Below are 24,037 nucleotides of genomic sequence, written 5' to 3'. Positions count from 1 at the left end.
TGTACCAACATGCATGTTCTGTCTGCTGTCCAGTTCCCAAATGGGTATATCTCCGCTTAATGCATTAGAAGCCAGAAAGCTGCACAAAACAGAACGGCATTTAGCTTGTTCCATAGTATAGGCCGTTATCCGATTATTCAAGAAAAGAATAACATGTTTCACATATTGCAAACAAAACTCAATTTAGAACAAGTGACTTACAGGTTATTGAAGTTCGAACTTTGAAAAGTATTTGGGATTGGACTATTGTAGCTGAGGTCCCTGTGAAAGCATTGCCCAACAAACCCAAAACCAGAAGCAATAGCAGTAGATCTTCTACTCCAATGCTTTTCATTTTTGTATTTGAACTGATCATAGAGCAAAAAATGAAAACCACATTCAATTGGTATACATACAAGTAGCAAAAGGTTCAAGTCTTAATGAAGTAAAATAATTTCAGCTGGAATAAACTAGCCCTCTGGTATAAGCTAGTTCATAAAATATTTAAATCGTTGGAAACAAATGGAACAATGATGCTATATCACTTGCGCCAACATAAGTTAGGCTCGATTGGTAAGAATGGGTCACTTGCTCACAGAAAAGAAAATCGTGTGTTCAGATGTGTTGATCCGTGGTGGTGATCAGAATCGAATCCAGTCAAACTTTTTCGTATAAAAAAAGGGCTATATCACTTGCAATGCAATCAGCTTTCTAATCAGTTCAGAGATTATCAATGACATAGTTCAACAAAATTGCACAAATGCCACCAAGCAAAACAAACTTACAGAGTCTCTAGCTTGAGCATGTTGCCTGTATATTCTGGGATTGGGCCAAAAATTGTGCAATTTCTTAATATTCTGCATCATTTGAATGAAATAAATAAGATTGAACGAGAATTATCGGATCTCTATTTGAAAGGCACAGCAACATCCTACTCACAGTAATTTGCAATTTGCAGGCCTTAAACATTGGGAAAGCTAGTACTTGATCCATTCAAGCCCAAGTAATCGGTTGGCCTAATTCCCTGACTCCAAAGGCCTACCGGGCCAACAGGCAAAACCCTGTCCAGTGGAATGGACTTCAGAGTCGAGACTATGTCCCTTTAACGATAAAAGGTAGGGGTGGCTGCCCTACTTGCTTTTGACAAGTCACGCAGACAACGTTGGCCCCAGTGGCCCAAACTACGGTCTTTTTCCACGGAGTTTCTTCATTGCCTTCACAACTAAGCAAGTGCTTTGTAGTTTAGGTTAATTCTCCATAAACCTAACAAAAGATATGGAGTTTTATGTTATACAAACCTCTCAAGATGTTAAGTAGGATGGAAGAAGCTCAAGGGAGATGGAATGAGCCATTTTGCCCATTAAATAAATAATAACAACATTACTGCTCAAAATTAGGATGTTCTTTTGACATTAATGATGGTACTTGTGTAATATCCATATTGAGATCTTATTTTAGGAATAAAATTACAAATTTTATTATAGAATAAAATGAGATGTTGAATGAAATTATGTTAGTGTTAATTTTGCAAAAGAAAATACATAAAAGAGAATTAGAATTAGCTAGAACTCTTAGAGTTCTATCTACCACCCTGAAGTTTAGAACTCTTAGATCTAGCAATTAAGGGTGGGAAAGGTTGTGAGGACGGGTGGGAAGTTTTAAAAAAAAAAAAAAAAAAAGGGAATGCAATTACGTTAATTCTAACGCTTAAAAGAAGAGGAAAATGAATAGAAAGAGACATCTAATCCATGCGAACTATGATGAGTAAACACAAATATTCTATTCTGGTTGTAAGGTTTTTATTACAAATATGATGGGTTATATATTAGGGAGGGAATTTTATTCCAGTGGTGGATTTAAGGTTGGGGCATGGGCTCTACTGTCCCCCTTAAATTCCTATAGTATCTATAGAATTTTGATATAAGTTTAAGTGTGCTCCGGAGTTTTCTTATGAAAGAAATGAAAGAATTATGTGGTTCTCTAAGTTGGTTCATGAACTAATATTCTAAAAGGATATGTGAACCACAAAATTCCATTTGAAATAAACTTAAAAAAGGTTTTTCATTTCAACTCATTGGTAAATATTTTTTTGCTTAAAAAACTAGAAAAGGAGTAGGAAAAAATTTTAGTATTGTTTTTGCTCCTACTGAGAATTTTTCCTTGCTCCGCCACTGTTTTATTCCATTAAAAATTAACGAGGAATTGTTTAAAATCTATTTATACGTAAAGGAAAAAAAAAAGGTGGAATACTACATCAACTCTCACGGCAAATTTTGGGATCCTGAAATCTCAAAATAATTCTCTTTTACAGACCTCAAACAGCAAGTCAACGATATTTTGGGTTTACTTTTGCCGTCTTCGTCCGTGTTTCCACTTTCCACGCTCAGTCTAGCAGCGTCGCAAGCTGGCCGGGGCCATGCATGGTGTCGGCATTCTGCCTCGTCTTCATTGTTACAATCAATACAAGCATTTTAATTCTTTCAGTGGCATTTCAAAATATTATTAATTGCAGCTCCACACAAATCCTAGTCCTGCAATTAACGAGATGACGACCTTTGAATGATAGATATTCTTGTGATTAGAGAAATCTGATTGATGATGATCAGTTTATGCTACTGTAATTCATCAAAAGTAAATTAAAATTGCTGTGCGTGTGAACTAATCTTGGTTTCTTGCTAAAGTGCGGATTATATGGTGAAAAAGATGGGTATTTTATGCTTAGTCTTTCCATGCAATTATTTGGGGTATTTACATAATAGTAACGATGATTGGAAACAAAGTTCATGAAAGGAAGAATGATACGTACCACTCAGGTAGCCAGACGCAAAATGTCACTTTCTGCAGAACTATTTATTTGTTTGCGGACTCTAAGGTAATTCAGCATGAAGTAGAGGTAGATTTTGTAAAATTTAACGCACATATAATATATACGCAGAGAGAGAGAGAGAGAGTAACCAAGAAGAGAAAAATAGCATTCATAAATGGAGGAAAAAGTGCAGCTTGTTCTCAAATGCCCCACATGATAATGGATAGTTCAGGCGAATACAAATACAAATGCCAAGACTTTTATTAGTCCAGAGCAAAACTCCATCCATTCATACGGCATCTGAACAAAGTCACCAAAACCAAAGACTATTTGTTAAGACCAAGTACAGCTCTCAAAATTTCCGTACAGTGTGTAATTTTACAAACTTTAGGGGAGGCTAGTGAAATGGTCAAAAACCTCATGTGAGGTTTCTGAAATTATCACTTTATTTTAAGCTTCATTTTCAAGGTTCAAGTTGCTGTCCTTTGGTTCCAGTTGACTTGACGCGCTGCTGAATTCCGTACAATTTTGTCAGTCTTCTTACTTGTAATACTCTACAGTAACTACTTCTTGAGGACGCGGGACTTCTTCTTGATGACACACAACAAGATGTTTCTCCGGTGTCATCCTGGATTCTCAGATGCTTCTGCGGCTGCAGCAATATTCATCTTCTTGCTGGTAATGCTTGCCTCTGGAGCCACTTTGGTATCAGATGAAGGTATATACACATATAGTACACGAGTATGAAGTTTAGTTTAAAAGGGCGTGGACGAGAAACACGACTTCAATTCTTTATCTCTACTTCGACTTAACGTATCATACCAGCTGATCATTGTCTGTTTTTTGGATGTTGGTTTCTTCTAGTGGAAGTTTTGAAGGAAATTGCAAAAACATTAGGGAAGACTGATTGGGATTTCAGCGTAGATCCCTGTAGTGGACAATCAAACTGGAGAAATACTACTGCACCAAAGGAGTTTGCGAATGCGGTTACTTGTGATTGTTCCTTTGAAGATAACACTACCTGTCATGTCAGTAGTATGTAAGTACCCCTTCCTTAGGCATGTACAAAAATCATGGAATGTATACCTGGCGTCTTGTGCCAAAGAAAGAACAAGGCATATCAAGAAAATCTGTAGTGTCTACATGAGAAGAACATTTTTGTTTGCCCATGTTATTCTCTACATGAAAAATCCAAAAAAAAAAAAAAATCCGATTTTTATTTTTTCTTCTTGCTCTTTCGTCTGAGGTACAGAGTATTGAAATCACTGAGTCTTCCGGGAACACTGCCAGCAGAATTGGTCAAACTCCCTTACCTCCGTGAGTTGTAAGTGTTCACCTTTTCCTATGAGAAATGACTACCAAATATTTGAGGAAGACTCAAGTCAAAAAATGGAACAAATTAACTCGCTAGAGTGTGTATTTATCTTCAATCTTTGCTATTTCAATCTAGTGATGTTTCTCGGAACTGCCTTTCTGGTAATATCCCTCCAATATGGGGTACCATGCAGCTTGTGAACATGTAAGATTTGCTCTCCTGTTCTATTATTCTGCATTTGTTGTTGGAAATTTATGTATGTCTCAGTATTCAGTACTGACGTGCAAGTTTATGGTTTTTATTATAGGTCCCTCTATGGTAACCGCATATCAGGAATAATACCAAAAGAACTTGGAAACATCAGCACACTTGTGAATCTGTAAGGAACCTCATTGACCCTTGTATTTCCTTTACAAACATATCCCAATTCTTTATTCAGCTTATGACTAATCTGTTTCTTGTATCTTAAACTTTCTGTAGAACTTTGGACTTCAATCAGTGGACCTATACCTCCAGAGCTTGGGAATCTTACACGCTTAAAAAAACTGTAAGCCCTTTTGAGTCATTCCCACGTAATTTGTATCATTTATTGGGTATTATCTGCTTTTGATTTCTTTTGTGTATTCTAGTTATCAGGTGAAGAGAATCTGTAGTCTTTTGCTTTTCTATTTTCCTTTATTTTTAATTGATTTGGGTGTGACATTCAAGAACTCTTACCTCGAATGATTGGAGTGGGGAGTTGCCTGTGACATTGGCTAAGTTGACCGCCTTGACCATTTTGTGAGTTCCTCACTTTCAATTTCAGTCCAACCAGAGGATTCTGAATGTGCAGCACGTTCTACTTCTGTTTTAAAACTGATTCATTTAACTTCTTAAAAAAAAAAAATTGTAGTCGGATTGGTGGCTGCAACTTGACGGGAAGTATTCCTAATTTCATCGAAAACTGGAAAAGTATACAGAATTTGTAAGACCTTGACCACCTGTAACTATTTAAATTCATCTTTGTCCCCCTGTAAATCCCGCTAAATGTTTCATTTTATTGTTCTTCAACTAAAATACCTAATCATGGCAGAGTGATCCAGGGTAGTGGTTTAAGTGGGCCAATCCCACCTGGCATTGCTTCTTTAACAAATTTAACTGATTTGTAAGTTTTTCTTATTTCTTGATTTGCATTTTTATGAAGTAGAGTAAAGGAATCAATGATACAATTGGTTGATATCTTGGCTCTATTGTTCTTTTTGTAAAACACGAACAGGAGAATTAGTGATTTGAGTGGAAATGAGACTGCTTTTCCTCTCTTTAGCAATGCGACTAATATGACGACGCTGTGAGTTATCTGACTTTGCATTTCCCTCTCAAGGGTAATAAATATTCAGTGGCTCTAACTTGTTTTACAATTGGCTATGTAGGATATTGAGGAGTTGCAATATAGCAGGGCAGTTACCAGACTATCTTGGCTCCCTGGCACACTTGAAAGTCTTGTGAGCAGATTTAGATATTTATTTCTTCAATTTTCAAAAACTTGTGCTTGCATCAATCTCAGAGACTTCTCCTTCATAACATGCAAAGCCCTGTTATAGTCTTTCGCTAGCACAAAGTTGATCGTTCCTCAGAACTGGCTACTATTGACTGCCCTGTTAGGATATGATACTATTGTTGGACCTCTAAATGCTAGTTGCATACGGTTAGTGTTTGTTTTTGAACCTTAGATATTGATGCATCAGAAAGTTAAGATTACAGCTTTGTAACAGTGTCCAAAAAGATGTTTTTATCAATTTGTTAAGGATAATAACTTCATTGTGTAAGGTAGCATGATGATCTATGAATTTGCTGCCCAGATTTGGGGCAGGAATTTATGATGCGACAGTAAGCGATTCAAGGATGATAGGATAGCTGCACAGAATGTTAATCAATATCTCAAGAGAGATCCAATGCACTATTTATTTTACCCCCTTGCATCTTGAAAAGTTGTTGGGTCTACTACTCAGTAAGCACCAAAACCTCTGCTGGGTACTGGTTTTCTGCACTTGGCGAATTGCTTCAATTTCTGGAAAATGATTGATGATCCGTTATTACTTATTTAAAATTTGGAGTGTTTGCCTCACCATTTTACAACCTTGATTCCAGTACGGGAAACAAAAAGTAAACGAGATGCAAATGATTCTCGAGTCTGGTTAAAAAAGCAGCCAACTTGATGACCGAAACCTACCCTAGGGTTCTTGAGAATTGTAATAACCTCTCCTTTGTCCTGTTGGTGATGACACAGAATAATTTTGTAATACTTCCTACTTTTAAATTACAATGGCATTCAGCTTAATTGTTTGTCTGGGTCATTTTCCATGTCAAATATTTAAAGGGTAGTGAGCTAATGGTAAAGCTGAATGTAGGCCACTGTGATTTACCCAAAACATTTAGAGTAGACACATAGAAGGAGAACTAGGCAAACAGAATGTACAGGTTACTACAACCAGGTGGGTAGAAGGTCAGGTCACTTGTATTGATTTGAGGGCATCCCTGATGAACAAAAGTACATCAACAATACCAATTCTGCTACTCACTGCTTATGTTTCTTTTGCAGGGACGTCAGTTTCAACAAAATTAGTGGACAAATTCCAAGAAACTTGGACACTTCAAACACGGTTTTCATGTAAGGAAATTAAGTGCTGAACCTTGATAATAAATGTGTTCACTTTTTCTTTAGTTAGTCTACTAATTCAGCCATGTTAAGAACCAAAAGATAGAACGAGAGCCTGACCTAAGTAGACAACGCTGGACTCCACTTAATGGATACTACTTTAATTGTGGTGGAAAATGCCTTGGAAGTCCTGTCTTTTGGTTAATTCTTTCCTTGGGTTTTGGGGAGGTAGTGACTAGAGTTCAGAAGATGATAGAGGAGAGAACTTTATGGTAGACTAAATTTGCTCCTCAGTCTTTTGTCCTGTAAGATATGACCCAGATGTGGGTAGCGGCCAAAAGTTCATTTGAAGTTTTAGAATGTTTATTGTTAGCTTTCTAATCCATGAATGTTGGTTTTGATAGGTACCTCACAGGAAACAACATCATGGGATCTATCCCTGACGGGATGCTCAATAGCAGAGTGTATAGGTAAGTTGGTCTTACAACGGAAATGTTCTAGCAAATTAATATAGTCCTTGCTTTTCCGAAATCGAAGTTTCACTTCAAAGACACCAAGAAAAATAAAAAAAATGACAAGTGCTATGACAGAATAAATAAAATTTCTTCACTTGCATACCTGGTTATATCTTCTTACAGGAATAAAATAGTTCTTCTTTTTATTGTATGTTGCATGTTATGATTTCTCGGGTTTTGATGTTGTATCCAGAGACGTTTCATACAACAATTTTACTCCTTCAAATTCAGGATCCTCGAGTTGCCAAGCCACGAACTTGTGAGATTATATTTACTTCTATTAAAGTAACAATTGTCCGACCAAGTTTTCTGTATTTAATTGACAAGTGCAGTAAATCTTTATCAGGAACTTATTCGCTAGCTCTTGGAAGAACAACAAATCGTAAGTCCTGCACCATGTAGATTTGCTAAATGCTTAAAATGTGACGAAGGTTTGTTTCCTGATTAATTAAATTCTGAAATACCACATACTCCATGTCATGCTGATTATTTCTAACATTGTATTGATTTTCAGGATCACGTTTCCATGCTTGCAGAGTTTCCAATGTCAGCAAAGTGAGTTTAATTAATTTCATATCATTTGGATTGTTTGGGCATGCAGTCGTGGTCCATCTATCCTGTTTAGTACCATATGACATACTTTATTTACTTGAGAACAAATTGCTTCCTTCCGTGCCACTAGTACTTGGAGAAGTAAAACTGAGGCAAGTCTCTTCATGACTACTGAGGCGTATTGAGCCTGGACTATTACTCAAGCTACTATTATGATTTAAATGGTTGTCCGTTTATCGAATCTATATGTAAGAGTAACGATAGGTGTATTCACTGACTAAAAAATGTTGCTTCTTTCAGGATCTAATCATTCTTTTTGATGCCTCTGCTATCTTTCATTAAAATTTCCTATTTTGTAGTTGGTAATGAATATTTCCGTTGGTTTCTCCAGACTGGTCCTCTTTACATATAAATTGTGGTGGAAGAGAAGTAAAAATTGGTGATACGAGCTACGAAGACGATTCACAGCCTGGAGGGCCATCAAAATTCTACCAGAGTGGAACGAACTGGGGATTTAGCAGCACTGGTCACTTCATGGATAATAAAAACGAGTCTCTGACATATGTCCTGAGTAATGGTTCAAGATTTTCAGGGAATGACGCAAATGATTTATACTCGGAAGCAAGACTTTCTCCTCTTTCACTGACGTATTATGGGTTCTGTCTGCTAAATGGAAACTACATGGTAAAGCTTCACTTTGCTGAAATCAAGTTTACTGATGATGGAACATACCGCAGCCTCGGAAAGCGCATATTTGATATACACATTCAGGTATTTTTTTGCTTCATGTACTTTCTGGAATGAGTTTTAGATTTTCAAAGCAGTTAATCGACACAGAGATGATGAACTTATAAGCTACAATTAGTTATTTCATGCAAATTCAAGTTTGCACCTTCATTGGGAATTGGTTGATGTTTTTCCAGGGAAAGTTGATCCGGAAAGACTTCAATATTGAGACCACAATAGGTGGCGTTTCAATAGGTGGCGTCAATAAACCTTTAGTTCTAAACATTCCTGCTGTAGTTATTGACAGTACATTAGAGATCCGCTTCTACTGGGCTGGAAAAGGAACGACTGATATCCCCTACAAGGGAGTGTATGGTCCTCTAATATCTGCCATTTCTGTGGATCACGGTAAGCTTCAAACCTTATAAAGCTTCTAGATTGAAAATTCAAGAATCGAAACAGAGCCATTATTTCTTTTGTTAGATTTGTGAGTGTTTCACAAATGTTTGTTTCTGAACTTTTAGAATGTGTTGAGAAATCGTGGAGAACAATAGAATGTTTTTTTTTTTTTTCATTTCATTTGAACAAATCTGATTTGAAAATCTCACTCCCCTAAATCTTGGGATCATGTTATTTCACCTTATTTTTCAACTTCTTATTATCTTCATTTATTTTCCTTTTCCCCATTCAAATTTTCCAGTACCATCACAACATGGCGTATCAGTAGGTGCTATAGTTGGGATTGTACTTGCAGTTTTGTTTACCGTATCTCTGGTTCTAGCCATACTTCGGTGGAAATTCCGCATGCAACCCAGTCGAACAACGCAGCAAGGTAAAATAAGCTTTTGTTCAAGCAGAATATTGGACGTGGTATTGCAAAACTGGAAATGTAACCCTCGCTTAAGAATTTCCGGCATTAGCAGATAAGTTACTCTATGAGTCCTTGAATTTCGTCTGGAAGTTTTAATTGAACTTCAAATTTCTTCAAATTAGTCCTTTATCTAAAACCTCCATGCATATACTAAATATGCCACAAGCTTTCGAATGCTAGAAGATTATAGTGACCGTTCCAAGGACGTAGAACGGTAGAAAAATTACCAAAGTAGTGCTTCAATGACTTCCAAATTGTGCTATCAATGTGTAGAAAGTTTCAAATATTAGTGAAGGTTAACACACTCTGTTCAAACCTAAATATAAACTTTTAACTACAGCCAAGGACAAATAGCCATATCTAATAAACTTTGACAAATTACCGGGCCTTTTGTTCTCCTAATGACTGTATTCACAGTCATAACGGTTTAACACTTCTTTAGTAATTCGTTTTATTCGATGGTAGACAGGTATCCTTGCACGGGATACGGGATCTCAGGGGAAATAAGTTCTTGGAAGTTGAGATGTATTCATTTCCTGCATTTATAACGAAAATTGTGTGTCAAATTTCAAATGTGTAGTGAATTTGCTCTAACTCATATCAGTTTATTTGGCAGATGTAAGAGGTCTAGATCAACAAACAGGATCATTCACCCTGAGACAAATCAAGTACGCAACAAACAACTTTGATTCTTCCAATATAATTGGAAAAGGTGGTTTTGGTTCTGTCTACAAGGTAACTCAAACCATGGCATACTTCCCAAATTCTTCATGTAGAGAAACTTGTGCTCAAGTGCATTCTAGACATCTGATATTACATTTGTTATGACATCACATCTTAATTGAAGGGAAATCTGTCTGACGGAACCATCATTGCGGTAAAGCAGCTTTCTTCCAAATCGACCCAAGGAAACCGTGAATTTCTGAATGAAATAGGCGTGATTTCTGCTGTACAACACCCTAATCTCGTAAAGCTCTATGGATGCTGCGTCGAGGGAGACCAATTGTTGCTTGTATACGAGTACATGGAAAATAACAGCCTTGGTCGTGCATTGTTTGGTAAGCTAAAATTGCATTTGTTTTTGTATATGCTTTGGTAATCGCACCTTCAAAATCAAAATATGCACATGTATTGGAATGAGTTGTACGTAGATATTATTTGATATGCATTTGAATTTCATACTAAAGATCAATAGGAATAGAATTAATTAGATTAGATTAGTTATCCAATTCAAATAGTGTCTAGGTTCTGTGTAACTTGCATTCCTGTGTGAGTATAGTTGGCGTATCATTGTAAATTCTTGAGAAAAACAGAAATATTTTCCCAAATCTTTTCCTTCTATGTTATAGCATGTAAGTGTGGGTAATGCTGATTTTTCCATAACAATGGCACACCTCTTAACTTACAGGTCTTGAAGAGCACCAGTTGGAATTAGATTGGCCAACAAGGCGTAAGATCTGTGTTGGTATAGCAAGAGGTTTGGCCTATCTCCATGGAGAATCGAGGTTGAAGATTGTCCATAGAGACATCAAAGCCAGCAATGTGCTACTTGATAAGGAGCTAAATCCTAAGATATCAGATTTTGGCCTGGCGAGGCTTCATGAAGACGAAGACACCCATATAAGTACCCGCGTTGCTGGAACCTTGTGAGTCCAAGCATGCAATTCTCTTTTTGGGAAGGGCTTAGTATGATTGGAGTCCTATGGGTGCCCCAGAAACATATCAATCTGTTTACAGTTTTTTTTTTTTTTTTTCATTTTCTTTTATGGGAGAACATGGTCTTGATTTGATTTGCTGATGTTGGATGGGTTATTTTTCAGTGGATATATGGCACCTGAATATGCAATGAGAGGCTACTTAACTGACAAAGCAGATGTCTATAGCTTTGGAGTTGTTCTTCTGGAAATTGTCAGCGGAAAGAGCAACGCTGGTTTTAAACCAAAGGAGGAGGAGGAGTACTTGAATCTTCTCGACTGGGTAACTGCATTTTCTTTCCCTCTTGAGTTACCTGTTACTTAGAATTTCTTGATTTAAGAATTCTTCATCTTCGTGCTTTTTTTTTTTTTTAATTGGTTTGCTTAAGTATGTGGTGTACAGCAACGGTGAGACCTGAGGCTCCTCCTTCCTGACATCTAATATCAATATGCTTTAGTTTGATGCTTTTATGTGCTAAATATTTTGATGCATCAGAAGAATTTAAGCCATCTGCAGGACAGCCCTCTCATTTCTTATAAGCTCAATATGTTTGCGCTGATATTCCAGCATGTTCTTTCTTTGATGCAGGCTCATCTCTTGAAGAAGGAAATAAAATTGATGGAACTAGTTGATTCCAGATTGGGACCAGACGTCAACGAAAATGAGATCATGTTGACAATTGAAATAGCCCTGCTTTGCACCAGTATATCTCCGGCCGCTAGGCCTGGTATGTCAACAGTGGTGAGCATGCTAGAAGGAAGAGTAGAGGATCAAAAGTCGATTCTAGACTCGAGTGCATGGAGTGCCAGTGTGAAGGATATCAGTGATGAGCAATACCTGCTATCAACTTTCGATGAGAGCCAGCCGCAGAGCACGTCAAGTGACCTGCCATTTACTGCATCTTCAACATCTGCTTCTGATTTATACCCCATCAGTCTAGAGACTGGTTTTCTGGACGACGAGTCATGAGGAAATTGTCATCTGCGACTGCCGAAATATTTTGGTAGTATATATTTAAATCGCTTCCTGTTGTTGTGGGAACAAAAAATAATTGTAGATTTTACATTAACAGTTTACCAATTTGCACAACCTCATTAGTGGAGTTGTCTCTACCACCCTGAAGTTTAGAACTCTTAGATCCAGCAATTAAGGGTGGAAAAGGTTGTGAGGAGAGGTGGGACGTAAAAAAATAAAAAAATTTAAAAAAAATTGAATGCAATTACCTTAATTCTAACACTTAAAAGAAGAGGAAAATAAATAGAAAGAGACATCTAATCCTTGCGAACTATGATGAGTAAACGCAAATATTCTATTCTGGTTGTAAGGTTTTTATTACAAACAAATTGGTAAACATATTTTAGTGATGAATATTATGGTTTTATATTAGGGAGGGAATTTTATTCCATTAAAAATTAACGAGGAATTGTTTAAAATCTATTTATACGTAAAGGAAACAAAAAAAAAAGAAAAAAAAAGAGGTGGAATACTGCATCAACTCTCATTCTGGGATCCTGAAATCTCAAAATAATTGGTAAGTTTTGGGATCCTGAAATCTCAAAATAATTCTCTTTTACAGACCTCAAACAGTAAGTCAACGATATTTTGGGTTCCCGCTTTCCACGCTCAGTCTAGCAGCTTCGCAAGCCGGCCGGGGCCAATGCCATGCATGGTGTCGGCATTCTGCCTCGTCTACATTCTTACAATCAATACAAGCATTTTGATTCTTTCAGTGGCATTTCAAAATATTATTAATTGCAGCTCCACACAAATCCCAGTCCTGCAATTAACGAGACGACGACCTTTGGATGATAGATGTTCTTGTGATTTGAGAAATCTGATTGATGATGATCAGTTTATACTACTGTAATTCGTCAAAAGTAAATTAAAATTGATGTGCGTGTGAACTAATCTTGGTTTCTTGATAAAAGTGAGGATTATATGGTGAAAAAGATGGGTATTTTATGCTTAGTCTTTCCATGCAATTATTTGGGGTATTTACATAGTAGTAACGATGATTGGAAACAAAGTTCATGAAAGGAAGAATGATATGTACCACTCAGCTTATTCTCAAATGCCCCACATGATAATGGATAGTTCAGGCGAATATAAATGCCAAGACTTTTATTAGTCCAGAGTAAAACTCTATCCATTCATACAGCATCTGAACAAAGTCACCAAAACCGGAAGACTATTTGTTACGGCTCTCAAAATTTCCGTACAGTGTGTATTGTTCGACTGCTCACGGTCAAATTCTTTTCTATTGCTTTGTAAAACCATCATGTTGCAATTAAAATTGTTAGTCGTCTCAAGAGCTAAGATCAAGTAAAGAAAAAGGGAAAAAAGAAGATATATAAATAAGAACTTCATGTGATTTGAAAAGCTACACAAAATTACTCATGGTTTGCAGTAAAGTGTTAAAATAACAGAATATGCATTTCATGACGGGGAATTAACTAAAATATCAAAAGTACTCGTATATAAAGTTAGAAATTATTTATTAACTACAGAAGGGGATTAGTTGGTAAAACACTAAATCATAAGAATGTTACATATATGGTAAATCACAAAACCGTAGGGGGTTTAAGTGGCATGTATATTATGTTTATATATTTTGGTCATTTCAACCATTTTAGTGTTTAAACACGGATCATCTCGATATTTCTGTGGATTTCGTTGCAGAGGTCCATTTCCATCATCTTAACACTTTAGTTCAAACTATCTGGAGGTTATGTATAGTTTTTAAAATCGCAAGAAAGTTACGTGAAAAATCACTAAATCACAGGAAATAAAGTGTATTTTACCCTAAATAAAAAATAAAACGAGAGGAAGCTGCATGCAAACCGATGAGCATACAATCAAGTTGGTGTATTTTGTTCGCCAGTAATTGGTGCTGGCGTACCAGGAGCTCTACCTGGTTTCGATCAGCAATTTAATGGAGGCACCAATTAACCGCTTCCAGATTGCTATCTAATTTATTAGTCTTTGAAATTAGGTTGCTACTAAATGCATCCTTACCTGTGGAATAGCGACTGATGGAGAGATTCATCCATCGGCCAAGTTACGTTGTTGTCGTGACTTTTGACTGATTCGCATGTCATAAATTCCATTGTGGGAAAACCTCTCGAGATTTATTACTACTTAATGCCAATCTGCCGGAAAACCTGTTGGCATGCTCCTTTATGCCTTGAGTATTTCGTTAGTTCTAGAACCAAATAACAGCCTAACTTAGTGGCCCCAGTACATCAAGCGGAAACTCGAGCTTTTAAAAGGCAAGAGTGTTGGGTATGGTGTTTTTATATCAATCCAAACAAGTCAAAAGCCTTGAGGCGTGAGGTTAAGTCTTTACAAATTTTGATTGATATTTAAAAATAAAAATTACAATAACATTATATAAATTACAAAATATACATGTAAAGGTTACTAGTAAATATAAAATTTTGATAAAATTAAGAAGAAGTACAAGAAATTATTATTGTCTAACAAGTAAAATTATAATATAACAAGTATAACTTGAACCCGTATATTAATTAATCACCTAGAGTCGTGTTAGCATAAAATAAACATATCTTGGTATTAAACGAAAAGAGAAAAAGAAAGGAAACAAATTAAGTGATGGATGTTTTTATTTTGTATTTAACCCAAACAATTTCCAAAGAGAAAATCATGGACTTCTTCTTAAAAAATGAGAAAAATAACAAGAAGGGCAGAAAAACAAAGGTAGGATGAAAGATTAGCAAACTCAAAGTTGAAAGTTAAAAAAAAAAAAAAAATAGAAAATGCCAAACTCCCGATACCCAAAACACTTGAGCATTTGCTCCGTGCTGTGGGGTAAATACCCAACAATACTTATGCCCCATTTGATTGCTCCAAGCATTTGGAGCTCTCCTTGAAACACCTTTTAAAATACTGAGCAAAGATTTCTCAAAACATATCATGAAGATTTTGTCCAAGAAAAAAAATGAAGATCTTTGAGAATTTGCCATAATTGTAATGGGGTTAAACTATGGGGAACTATCAGCCAATAATAATAATAATAACTCAATAATAATAATAATAACTGATGGAGTTAATTTCAGAAACCTCCCCTGAGGTTTATCATAATATCACCTAGTATCTTTAAAGTTTTAGAAATCTCACATGGCTCTCCTTGAATGATAATTTGTGTAACACTATTGTCGCCTGAAGAAGCACGGAACTTCCCCGGACCGAACTGACCTGATGAGTTCGGCGAACTGATGGAAAGAGCGCGTCCTAAGCCTGAAAGAAAAACGAGAGAGTGAACTAACAGGGGCCCCGAGGTAGTCCCCGAGGGCGCTCCGACGGTCAAGTTAGTTTTCCTGTGAGTGGGGAGTGTACTAACAGTAAAGCAGTCGGGAGGGAGTTGCCAATAGTGAGCGTACCTTGCGCAGTCATTGTGCGTTACTACTTATACCTTCTTAGGAGTCCGACCTCCGTACGCTTCGAGACTTGCCCTGAATAGCTCCCAATCCCGCGCTGAGGGGGATTCTTCCCGCCCTCTGCGGGGTAGCTCTCGGGAGCCCTACGGAGCCCTAGCCGCCGCGTGACCTGGGCTGGTTCCCCATGGGCCCGGGGTCCAAGCCCAGCTCGGATCGCCCTGGGCTGCCACGTGTACAGGCCCTGGACGGGGCCTCTGCACTAGCCCCCTAGATTAGGTCAGGCTCCCAGGCAGACCTGATCTATTTCCTTGCCACGTGGAAGCCCATCATCGCACTGCTCTGCTACGGTCACCTCCGGTGCAGTGCTGACATTGGGAAGTGGCGTCCACGTCCTTTTAGTTGTCGCGTCCCCTCGATCTCCGTACCGCTCTTGAATGCGTTCATATGGGACGGTTCAAATTCAAGCAACCGTTTTCCCCCCCCTTTCGTCTTCCATAAATAGGGACTCCCAAACTCTCTCAGACTCTATTTGCCATTTTTCCTTCCTTCGTGCATTTTCAATTTTCCAACAACAAGGCTTCCGGCTTCCAGCACCCAGATTTCGGCGACTTCTCCATCCTTTTTTCACTTCGATCATCAGTAAGTTCTCTCCCCTCCTCTTTCATGTTTCCTTTTCTCCTTTGGCCACCTTCTGCATTTTATGTCGGACCATTCCGGTGTCACTTCCACCGCATCCCAGATTCCGGTCCGTCGTAGAGCCCCCAGAATCTTCATCTCCTCCTCGTCCTCATCTTCATCGTCTTCATCTTCATCTTCTCCTCCTCCTCCTTCTTCTTTTTCTTCCAATCCCAATTTCTCCATTCTTGACTTGTTAGAGCCTATTGACATCATGAGCTCTCCATCCGCCCATTCTCCTTCTGCCCGACTCCTAGAGGAGGTGGCCGAGCTCGATGCCCTCATCGAGCAGCAAGCCACTTCCATCCCCTCCTCCAAGTCTCCACATAACTCCCCTGGCGGAGCCCAGGGGGGAGTTGGGGAGGACAGGGACTCCTCCGACGGGACCCCTGCTTCCGAACAGGGGGATGACCCTGAGTTTAACTACGATCACCCCGACCGGGAGGAGGTCACCCTCTCACCCGGGGCAGTGGCCGAGCTGGCCGCCTCTTTCTCCATCCCTCCGGCCTTCGAGCCGCGAGCCGCCGGACCCACCGTTCGAGCCTGCCGACCTCCCCCGGGCTTTGTAGCCATTTACAAAGAGCAACTGGTCGCGGGGCTCCGACTCCCCATTCCTCCGGCCCTGGCCGAGATCCTGAGCTACTGGGGGCTCAGGATCACCCAGGTCCACCTTAACTCGATCAGGATCATCATCGGATTCCTGATCTACTGTCAGATCTGCTCCATCCCCTACTCTCTCTCTCTCTCTTCCGTGCTTCCTATGCCCTCAAGGCTTCTCTCCCTGGGTGGTACTATTTCTCCCGCCGGTCCGCCAGCAATCGCGGCGGTAAGGGCACCCAGGATCTTCTCTTCGGGGTCCCCTCTTCCGTAAACAACTAGAAGGGGGACTTCTTTTTCGTTAGGACCACCCATTTTTCTCCCAACGCGTGGAAGGTTGGGGGGTCGGGGACGACCCCTGTCCAGAGGATCTGGACCCTGAGGCCTTCGGCCAGCTGCTGGGCTCTACGGTGAAACTGTACGCAGCCAAGTTCTCCACCGAGCAGATTTCCGCGGCCGGCCTGTTGGGGACGTTGTCCGGGTCCCCTGGAGAAGTGGCGTTCTCCCCCGCCGACCAAGATACCTGTAATACTGCACATGTTCCTTTGTTATCTGTTGCTTCATCTTCCCTTCTGTTACTGACCTTTTTTACTGACCTGACGGTGTTTTGCTGCAGTGAGGAAGCTCTCAAGGCTACTGGGCGCGCCAACCGAGGTGGCCGACCCTTCCACGCAGCAGGAGACGGCGAAGAAGGCCCCCGAGGCTTTGCGGCACCTGGGGGCAGCTCAGCCCCCCAGAAGGAGGCCTCCCAATCTCAGTCCCCCTCCAAGCAGACCGCCGGCAAAAAGAAGGCGACGGGGCAGAAGAGGGGCCGAGAGGACGAGCCTTCTCAGCCCGGCAAGAAGTCGACGCAGGCCTCAGCACAGCGCCCTCTCCAGCTGACTTCGGGGGTCCCTGTCCACTTGGGGGTTGGCTCTGCAGAGGAGTACGCCCAGGAGAGCGCCCCCCCGAGCTTGTGGCATTTCCCCCACGTGGCCCCCATGAAGCCGGGGCAGGCCCCCACGATGCACGATCCCCGGCACTTCTGCCTGTCCTGGGAGCTCTCCATCAATGACTGAGCCCAATTTCCCGTGGTGGCTGGCGAGCTGGTCACGGGCTCAGTCCTTCCACGCGACAAGAAGTGCATGGAGCTGGCCAGCCCGTCCGAGCTCCAGGACATGTACTACATCGCCCAGACCCAAGTAAGCCCTCTCCCTTTTAGGCCCCTTGGGTCCCTGTTCTTTCTCTGAATGGGGTTTGTAATATGCTGACTCTTACTCTCATTTCTTCAGGCCAACGCCGCCGGTGCTGCCCTGGTGACCCGCTTCTCCGAGTTGTCTCCCGACTTAGAGAAGATGCAAAAGAAGAATCGGGAGGCTGAGCAGAAGCTCGCCAAGGCCCTTAAGGAGGTAGACTCCCTTAAGGCCAAGCTGGGCAAGGCTGAGAAGGAGCTGGAGGGGTCCCAGGTCCAGCTCGTCTCCACCCGGTCCGAGTTAGACCAAGAGAAGAAGGGCGTGGCGAAGCTGATGGAGGAGCACGCCATTGAGCTCTCCGGCACCGTTAGCCGGGAGCGCAAGAAGGCTGTCCGGGATTTCATCTCTTCCGATCAGTTCCCCGAGGACGTGGCCCTCCTCAACCAGCCCATCCTCCAGGTCGGCGCCACGCGTGCCCTGGACAAGGTGAAGAGCCTCAACCCACCCGGCTTCAACTTGGTGGATTTCAAGGACTACAATTCGGCGGCCGAGGGGAAGCTGGACTGGCTCTTCGATGGGTACTGCAAGGGGCATGCCCTGATGGACCTGATGGGAAGGAGCGACGTGGGGGCCGAGCTGGCGGAGCTTCCCCTGGAGGAGGAGGAGACTCCTGGCAGAGCTTCCGGGAAGGAGCCTGTAGCCTAGGGCAGCGGTCACTCCAGAAACCCTTTCCATCCTCTCATAAGGATGTGACCATGCCCCGCAACTCATGATCTCCACAGATCCTTTTTAACATCCTTCTCCACACGCCCCCCCAACATGCTTAAGGTGTACCTTCAGCTCCCACCTCTCAACATGCTTAAGGTGTACCTTCAACTTCCTCCTCGAGCAGATCGCCAGCAAGAAGAAGGCGTAGCTAGGTTCCCCTTTCCTTGTATAGCTCGGTAGGCCTTGTAATAGATAGGGTCTGAATGTATATATGAGATGAAGTTTTTAAATGAAACTGTCTGATTTGTCTTTCCATTCCCTGCTAACGGCAAACTCTAGTGACCGAAAAGGAACACCGACCTCCCGGATCGAGCGCCAAATAGATCTTCCAAGGCGGCATGCCGACCTCTTGGGTCGAGCATCTATCGCCCTTTAAACTAACAGCTAAGTTGTCAGGGACACCCAACCATCAAGCCATCAGGCTGATTTGGCAGTCGAATTCCAAATAACCAGAGTGATGCGCCGACCTCCAAGGCCGAACACAAAACATCTAGGCTTCAAGCTACGCCAACCTCTAGGGTCGAACGTCAAACCCGATTTAATGAAACGGCGTGCCGGCCTCTTGGGTCGAGCATCGAGCCCCAAGGTTTTTGAGTTGCGCCGACCTCCTGAGTCGAGCGGCAAAGTTCCAGAGGCGGTCCTGCCGACCCCTTGGGTCGAGCATCACGTCCCAGACCTTGAAGGCCTTCCGTCGACTCATTATTTCGACTTGTCCCCTGGTCGCCGACCTCCTGGGTCGAACGCCCAAACATTTTCAAAGGTAATTATGCCGACCTCCCGGGTCTAGCGTCGATTCCTCAAACTTGAAAAAGCCTTTCACCCGTTACGATTTCTCACCCCCAGCCCCCCGCTAGGACACTTAGCTTGATCTGAGTGTGCTAGTGTAGAGGTGAAAGGTTAAACGGAATTGATAGTGAGAAGGGATCTAAAACAAGGAAACTGAGCATTTATTTAATGATGAAATGGTACTAAAATTCCAAAGAATACAATAAGATACCCTGGACAAACCTATCCTACGAATAACCGCAAATTCGAGAAGTGCCAAGTGCGGGGTACCTCTACCCCGTCTAATCTCGCAAGCTTACAGTACCCAACCCGACTTATCTCTAAGACCGTGTACGGCTCTTCCCAGTTTGGATCTAGCTTGTTGGAGCTCTGAACTCGGCTGACTGAGTTCTTTCTCAGGACGAGGTCTCCAGGCTTGTACTGAGTACTCCGTACCCTCGCGTTGTGGTAACGGGCGAGCTGGCTTTTGCACTTAGCCATTCGTATCGCCGCCTCCTCCCGCTTGGCCTCCAGCAGGTCCAAGTTGCACCTCAACTCTTCCTCGTTGGCTGTCGCAACGAAGTTTTGTGTTCGGGGCGAGGGGAGGCCGACCTCCGCGGGCACCACCGCCTCCGCCCAGTAAGTCAGGGAAAACGGGGTCTCGTGGGTGGCCGTCCTCGGTGTAGTGCGGTAAGCCCAGAGGACGCTGGGTAGTTCGTCTAGCCAGTTAGACTGGGCTAGTTCCAGTCTAGTCTTTAGCCCCTGCAGAATGGTTCGTTTAACATTCTCCACCTGACCATTGGCCTGGGGGTGTCCGACCGAGGTGAAGTGCTGGTTAATCCCGAGCTCTGCGCACCAGCTTTTGAAGGGATTTTCAGCAAACTGTCGCCCGTTGTCGGATATCAAGACATGCGGGATCCCGAAGCGACAAATTATGTGTTTCCAGAAGAACTTCTGAATTGCCCTTCCGGAGATAGTGGCCAGGGGCTCGGCCTCCATCCATTTCGTGAAATAGTCGATGGCCACCACGAGGTGTTCGTACCTACCCGAAACTCGGGGGAAGGGACCCAGGAGGTCTATCCCCACTGGGCAAAGGGCCAAGGACTGTGGATGGGGACCATCTCCCGAGTGGGTTGGTGGCGCAGCGGGGCGTGCACCTGACAGGCTCGGCATTTCTGAACCAGAGCCGCCGCATCTTGGAAAATCGAGGGCCAATAGTAGCCCAGGAGAAGGCACTTTTTGGCCAGTACCCGGGACCCCACATGCGCCGCGCATAATCCTTCGTGGACTTCACGGAGGACGTAATCGCCCTCTTCAGGAGTTACGCACTTTAGCCAGGGGGATGAATAAGACCTTCTGTAGAGGGTCCCCTCGGCGTAGGCGTACTTAGCAGCTCTGAGATGGAGTCGGCGGGCTTCGATTTTGTTGGCGGGGAGGTTTCCCGATCTGAGAAAATCTGCGATGGGGGTCATCCATGAGGCCGGGCTGTCTATGGCCAGGACCTGAACCTGATCAACGCTTTTTTGCTTGACCACCTCGACTAGGACCTCCTTGCAAATGTGGGCAAACGAGGAGGATGCCAATTTTGACAGGGCGTCCGCCCGCTTGTTCTGTGACCTCGGCACCCGCTCGATCTCGAAAATGTCAAACAGGGCTCTCGCCTCTCGTACCTTGGCCAAGTATCTCTTCATGACGTCTTCCTTAGTTTCGTACTCCCCGCGGACTTGGTTGACTACGAGCTGAGAATCGCTCTTGACCTTGATCGCGGTTACACCCATCTGGTGGGCTATCCGCAACCCTGTCAATAGGGCCTCGTACTCGGCCTCGTTATTGGATGCCGGGAAGTCGAACCTGAGCGCGTAGGTCAGCTCTTCCCCTGTGGGCGAGGTGAGTAGCAGGCCAGTTCGGCTTCCCTCCTTGCTTGAGGCCCCGTCCACGAACAGTACCCAAGGCTCTTCCGACCAGGCCTCCTCGGGCAGGGAGCTCGGCTCAGTTGTGGACAGACTGGCTCCTTCGGCGAGAAAGTCCGCTAGGGCCTGGGCTTTGATAGCGGTGCGGGGCTGGTAGCCGATGTCGTGCTCGGCGAGCTCGACGGCCCACTTAGTCATCCTACCCGAGACCTCAGGTTTTGTGAGTATCTGTCGCAAGGGCTGATCGGTCCTGACCACAATGCTGTGGGTCTGGAAGTATGGTCGAAGCTTCCGGGCAGCATGTACCAGGGCGAGGACCAGCTTCTCTGCCGGCGTATACCGCATTTCCGGACCTTGTAAGGCGCGGCTAACATAATATATTGGCCTCTGAGCCCCCCCGTCTTCCCGCACCAAAATCGCGCTGACGGCCTCGTTGCAAGCGGACAAGTACAGGAACAAGGTTTCTCCCTGCTCCGGGGCTGTCAGGGTGGGCAGCTCGACCAGATACGCCTTCAGGTCGGTGAAGGCCTTCTGGCACTCATCGGTCCACTGAAAATCCTTGGGCGCTTTTAGGATTCGGAAGAAGGGGAGCCCCCTTACCGCGGACCGTGAGAGGAACCTATTCAGGGCGGCCATCCTTACCGTGAGTCGCTGGATCTCTTTCACATTTCGTGGAGTGGCCATGTCCATGATGGCCTAGAGTTTTTCGGGGTTGGCCCGGATCCCTTCTCGGGAGACCAAGAAACCGAGGAACCGGCCCGACCTAACTCCGAAGGTGCACTTCTTCGGGTTCAACCGCATCCGGCTTTCCCAGAGGATGTTCAGGATTTCCCTCAGGTCGGGGACGAGCTGTGGTCCTGCTCGGCTCTTGACGATCATGTCGTCCACGTAGACCTCCATGTTCCTGCCGATCTGGTTCTGAAATAATTTCTTGACCAAGCGCTGGTAAGTAGCTCCAGCGTTCTTTAGCCCGAATGGCATCGTCCGGTAGCAGTAGGTCCCTTCCTCGGTGATTAACGAAGTCTTTTCCCGATCCTACTCGGCCATCTCTATCTGGTGGTATCCCTTAAAGGCATCCAGAAAACACAAAACGTCAAAACCAACAGTAGCATCTACTAACCTGTCGATCCTCGGTGAGGGGAAGCAATCCTTCGGGAAGGCCTTATTGAGATCTGTAAAGTCAACGCACATCCTCCAGGACTGGTCCTCCTTCTTTACTAGAACAGGGTTGGCTAGTCAGGTGGGGTAGTAGACCTCCATGATGATTTTGGATTCCAGCAGCTTTCCGACCTCCTTCCTGATCACCTCATTTCTCTCTGGAGCGAAGTTCCTTTTCTTCTGCTTCACTGGCTTAGAGCGGGGGTCTATGTTGAGGTGGTGGACGGCCAGGTCAGTCGGAATCCCAAGCATGTCCTCTACCGTCCAAGCGAAAACCTGGGCGTACTCCCTTAGGAAGGCCTTCAGGTCATCCTTCTCTTTGGGTTGTAGCGACGCACCGATGCGGATTATTTGGTCAGGCCTGTCCTCCTTCAATGGGAACTCCTCGATCTCATCCTGAATGTCCAGCTGCCGATCCTCCTCCCCCGGGATGTAAGGCTCCAAGCTGGTCGTCTGGGCGACCACCTTCTCGTGTCCCCGGAGCATGGTTAGGTAACAAGCTCGGGCCACCTCCGGATCTCCATACACCTCGGCAATTCCTCCCGGGGTGGGGAATTTGACGCTGAGGTGGAGCGATGAGGGAATCGCTCGGAGGGCATTCAAAGCGGGCCGACCTAGGAATATGTTGTACGGGGATGGCTGTTTGACCACCACGAAATTGACAGGGATGGTCCGGCATTTGGGTGCCTGACCTATTGTGACCATCAGGGTGATCATCCCCTCCGGATTGATGGGCGGTCCGATAAAGCCTACTAGAGGTGTCCGAACAGAGGTTAGCTGTCCGTCCTCTAGGCCGAGCTCCTTGAACACCCTGTAAAACAGGATGTCCACTGCATTTCCCTGATCGACGTATACTTTCTTCACCCGGTAATTATTGGTAACGACGTCTATTATGATGGCCTCATGATTTCCGGATGCCAAGGGAACCGCGTCCCTCGGTCCGAAGGTGATCTCCTCGTCCATGCGCAGACGCTTCAGTGAATCATCTCCGTCTGGGGGAGGTCGCCTGTTCTTCCGGGCTGTATGGCTGTCTCCGTGGGACCCCCAGCTATGGTGTTTATAACCCCTGCCAAGTTCTGAGTGCCCTGGTCGGGGGAGTGGCCTCGGGCCGCGTCACGCCGCTCAGGACGGTTTCGGCGGTAGCCTTCGCCCCTCTCTTTGCGGTAGGCACGTCCGCGCTCCTGGCCCGGCCGACCTGGCTGCACAAACCGCCCCAAGAAATCACGCTGGATTAGGTCTTCAATCTCCTTCCGCAAGGCCCAGCATCCCTCCGTATCATGCCCTACATCACGGTGGAAGGCACAGTACCGGTCCTGGTTCCTTTTATTCCGGGGCGTCCCCAGCTTGGGCGGCCGTCCTCCTAGACCCTCTGCCTCCATTACAGCCAGGATCTGTGCCCTTGGCCGAGTCAGGGGTGTATAACCTTTTTCCGGGAGTGGCGGTTGAGCGGGGGCTTTATCCTTAAAGAGGCGATCGAAGACGTTCTTCCTGGCTTGGCCGT

The 24,037-nt window shown here is 43.8% G+C and overlaps 2 protein-coding genes and 1 long non-coding RNA gene across 3 annotated transcripts; 1 reads left to right on the top strand and 2 right to left on the bottom strand.

Moving 5' to 3' along the window:
• Nucleotides 1-8: 8 nt before the first annotated feature.
• LOC140006713 (uncharacterized) lies at nt 9-840 on the bottom strand. The gene is made up of 3 exons (XR_011814410.1): nt 765-840; nt 202-347; nt 9-79 (listed from the first exon to the last, which is right to left on the bottom strand). It is a non-coding gene; the product is annotated as an uncharacterized lncRNA (long non-coding RNA).
• A 2,506-nt stretch (nt 841-3,346) lies between these two features.
• On the top strand, nt 3,347-12,206 carry LOC113743233 (probable leucine-rich repeat receptor-like serine/threonine-protein kinase At3g14840). The gene is given in 25 exon segments (XM_027271197.2): nt 3,347-3,503; nt 3,650-3,824; nt 4,038-4,109; nt 4,236-4,304; nt 4,408-4,479; nt 4,581-4,595; nt 4,597-4,647; nt 4,809-4,880; nt 4,993-5,064; nt 5,173-5,244; nt 5,356-5,427; nt 5,510-5,581; nt 6,679-6,747; nt 7,140-7,205; nt 7,444-7,509; nt 7,597-7,632; nt 7,765-7,805; nt 8,194-8,573; nt 8,726-8,936; nt 9,229-9,360; nt 10,016-10,134; nt 10,247-10,457; nt 10,808-11,045; nt 11,220-11,376; nt 11,683-12,206. Coding segments are annotated over 25 exon segments (3,045 nt in total). The 5' UTR covers nt 3,347-3,379; the 3' UTR covers nt 12,064-12,206.
• An 8,338-nt stretch (nt 12,207-20,544) lies between these two features.
• LOC113687629 (uncharacterized) lies at nt 20,545-22,062 on the bottom strand. The gene has a single exon (XM_027205195.2). The coding sequence runs from the start codon at nt 22,060-22,062 to the stop codon at nt 20,545-20,547; it is 1,518 nt and encodes a 505-aa protein (XP_027060996.2).
• Between the last annotated feature and the right edge of the window lie 1,975 nt (nt 22,063-24,037).

Source organism: Coffea arabica, chromosome 5e, assembly GCF_036785885.1.
Source record: "Coffea arabica cultivar ET-39 chromosome 5e, Coffea Arabica ET-39 HiFi, whole genome shotgun sequence".
Lineage (NCBI taxonomy): Eukaryota > Viridiplantae > Streptophyta > Magnoliopsida > Gentianales > Rubiaceae > Coffea > Coffea arabica.
This window is presented reverse-complemented; position numbering and strand designations above follow the sequence as displayed.

Bases quoted from the DNA above. Each gene is read 5' to 3' on its own strand.
- LOC113687629 (XM_027205195.2), bottom strand. From the start codon at position 22,062: ATGGCCACTCCACGAAATGTGAAAGAGATCCAGCGACTCACGGTAAGG.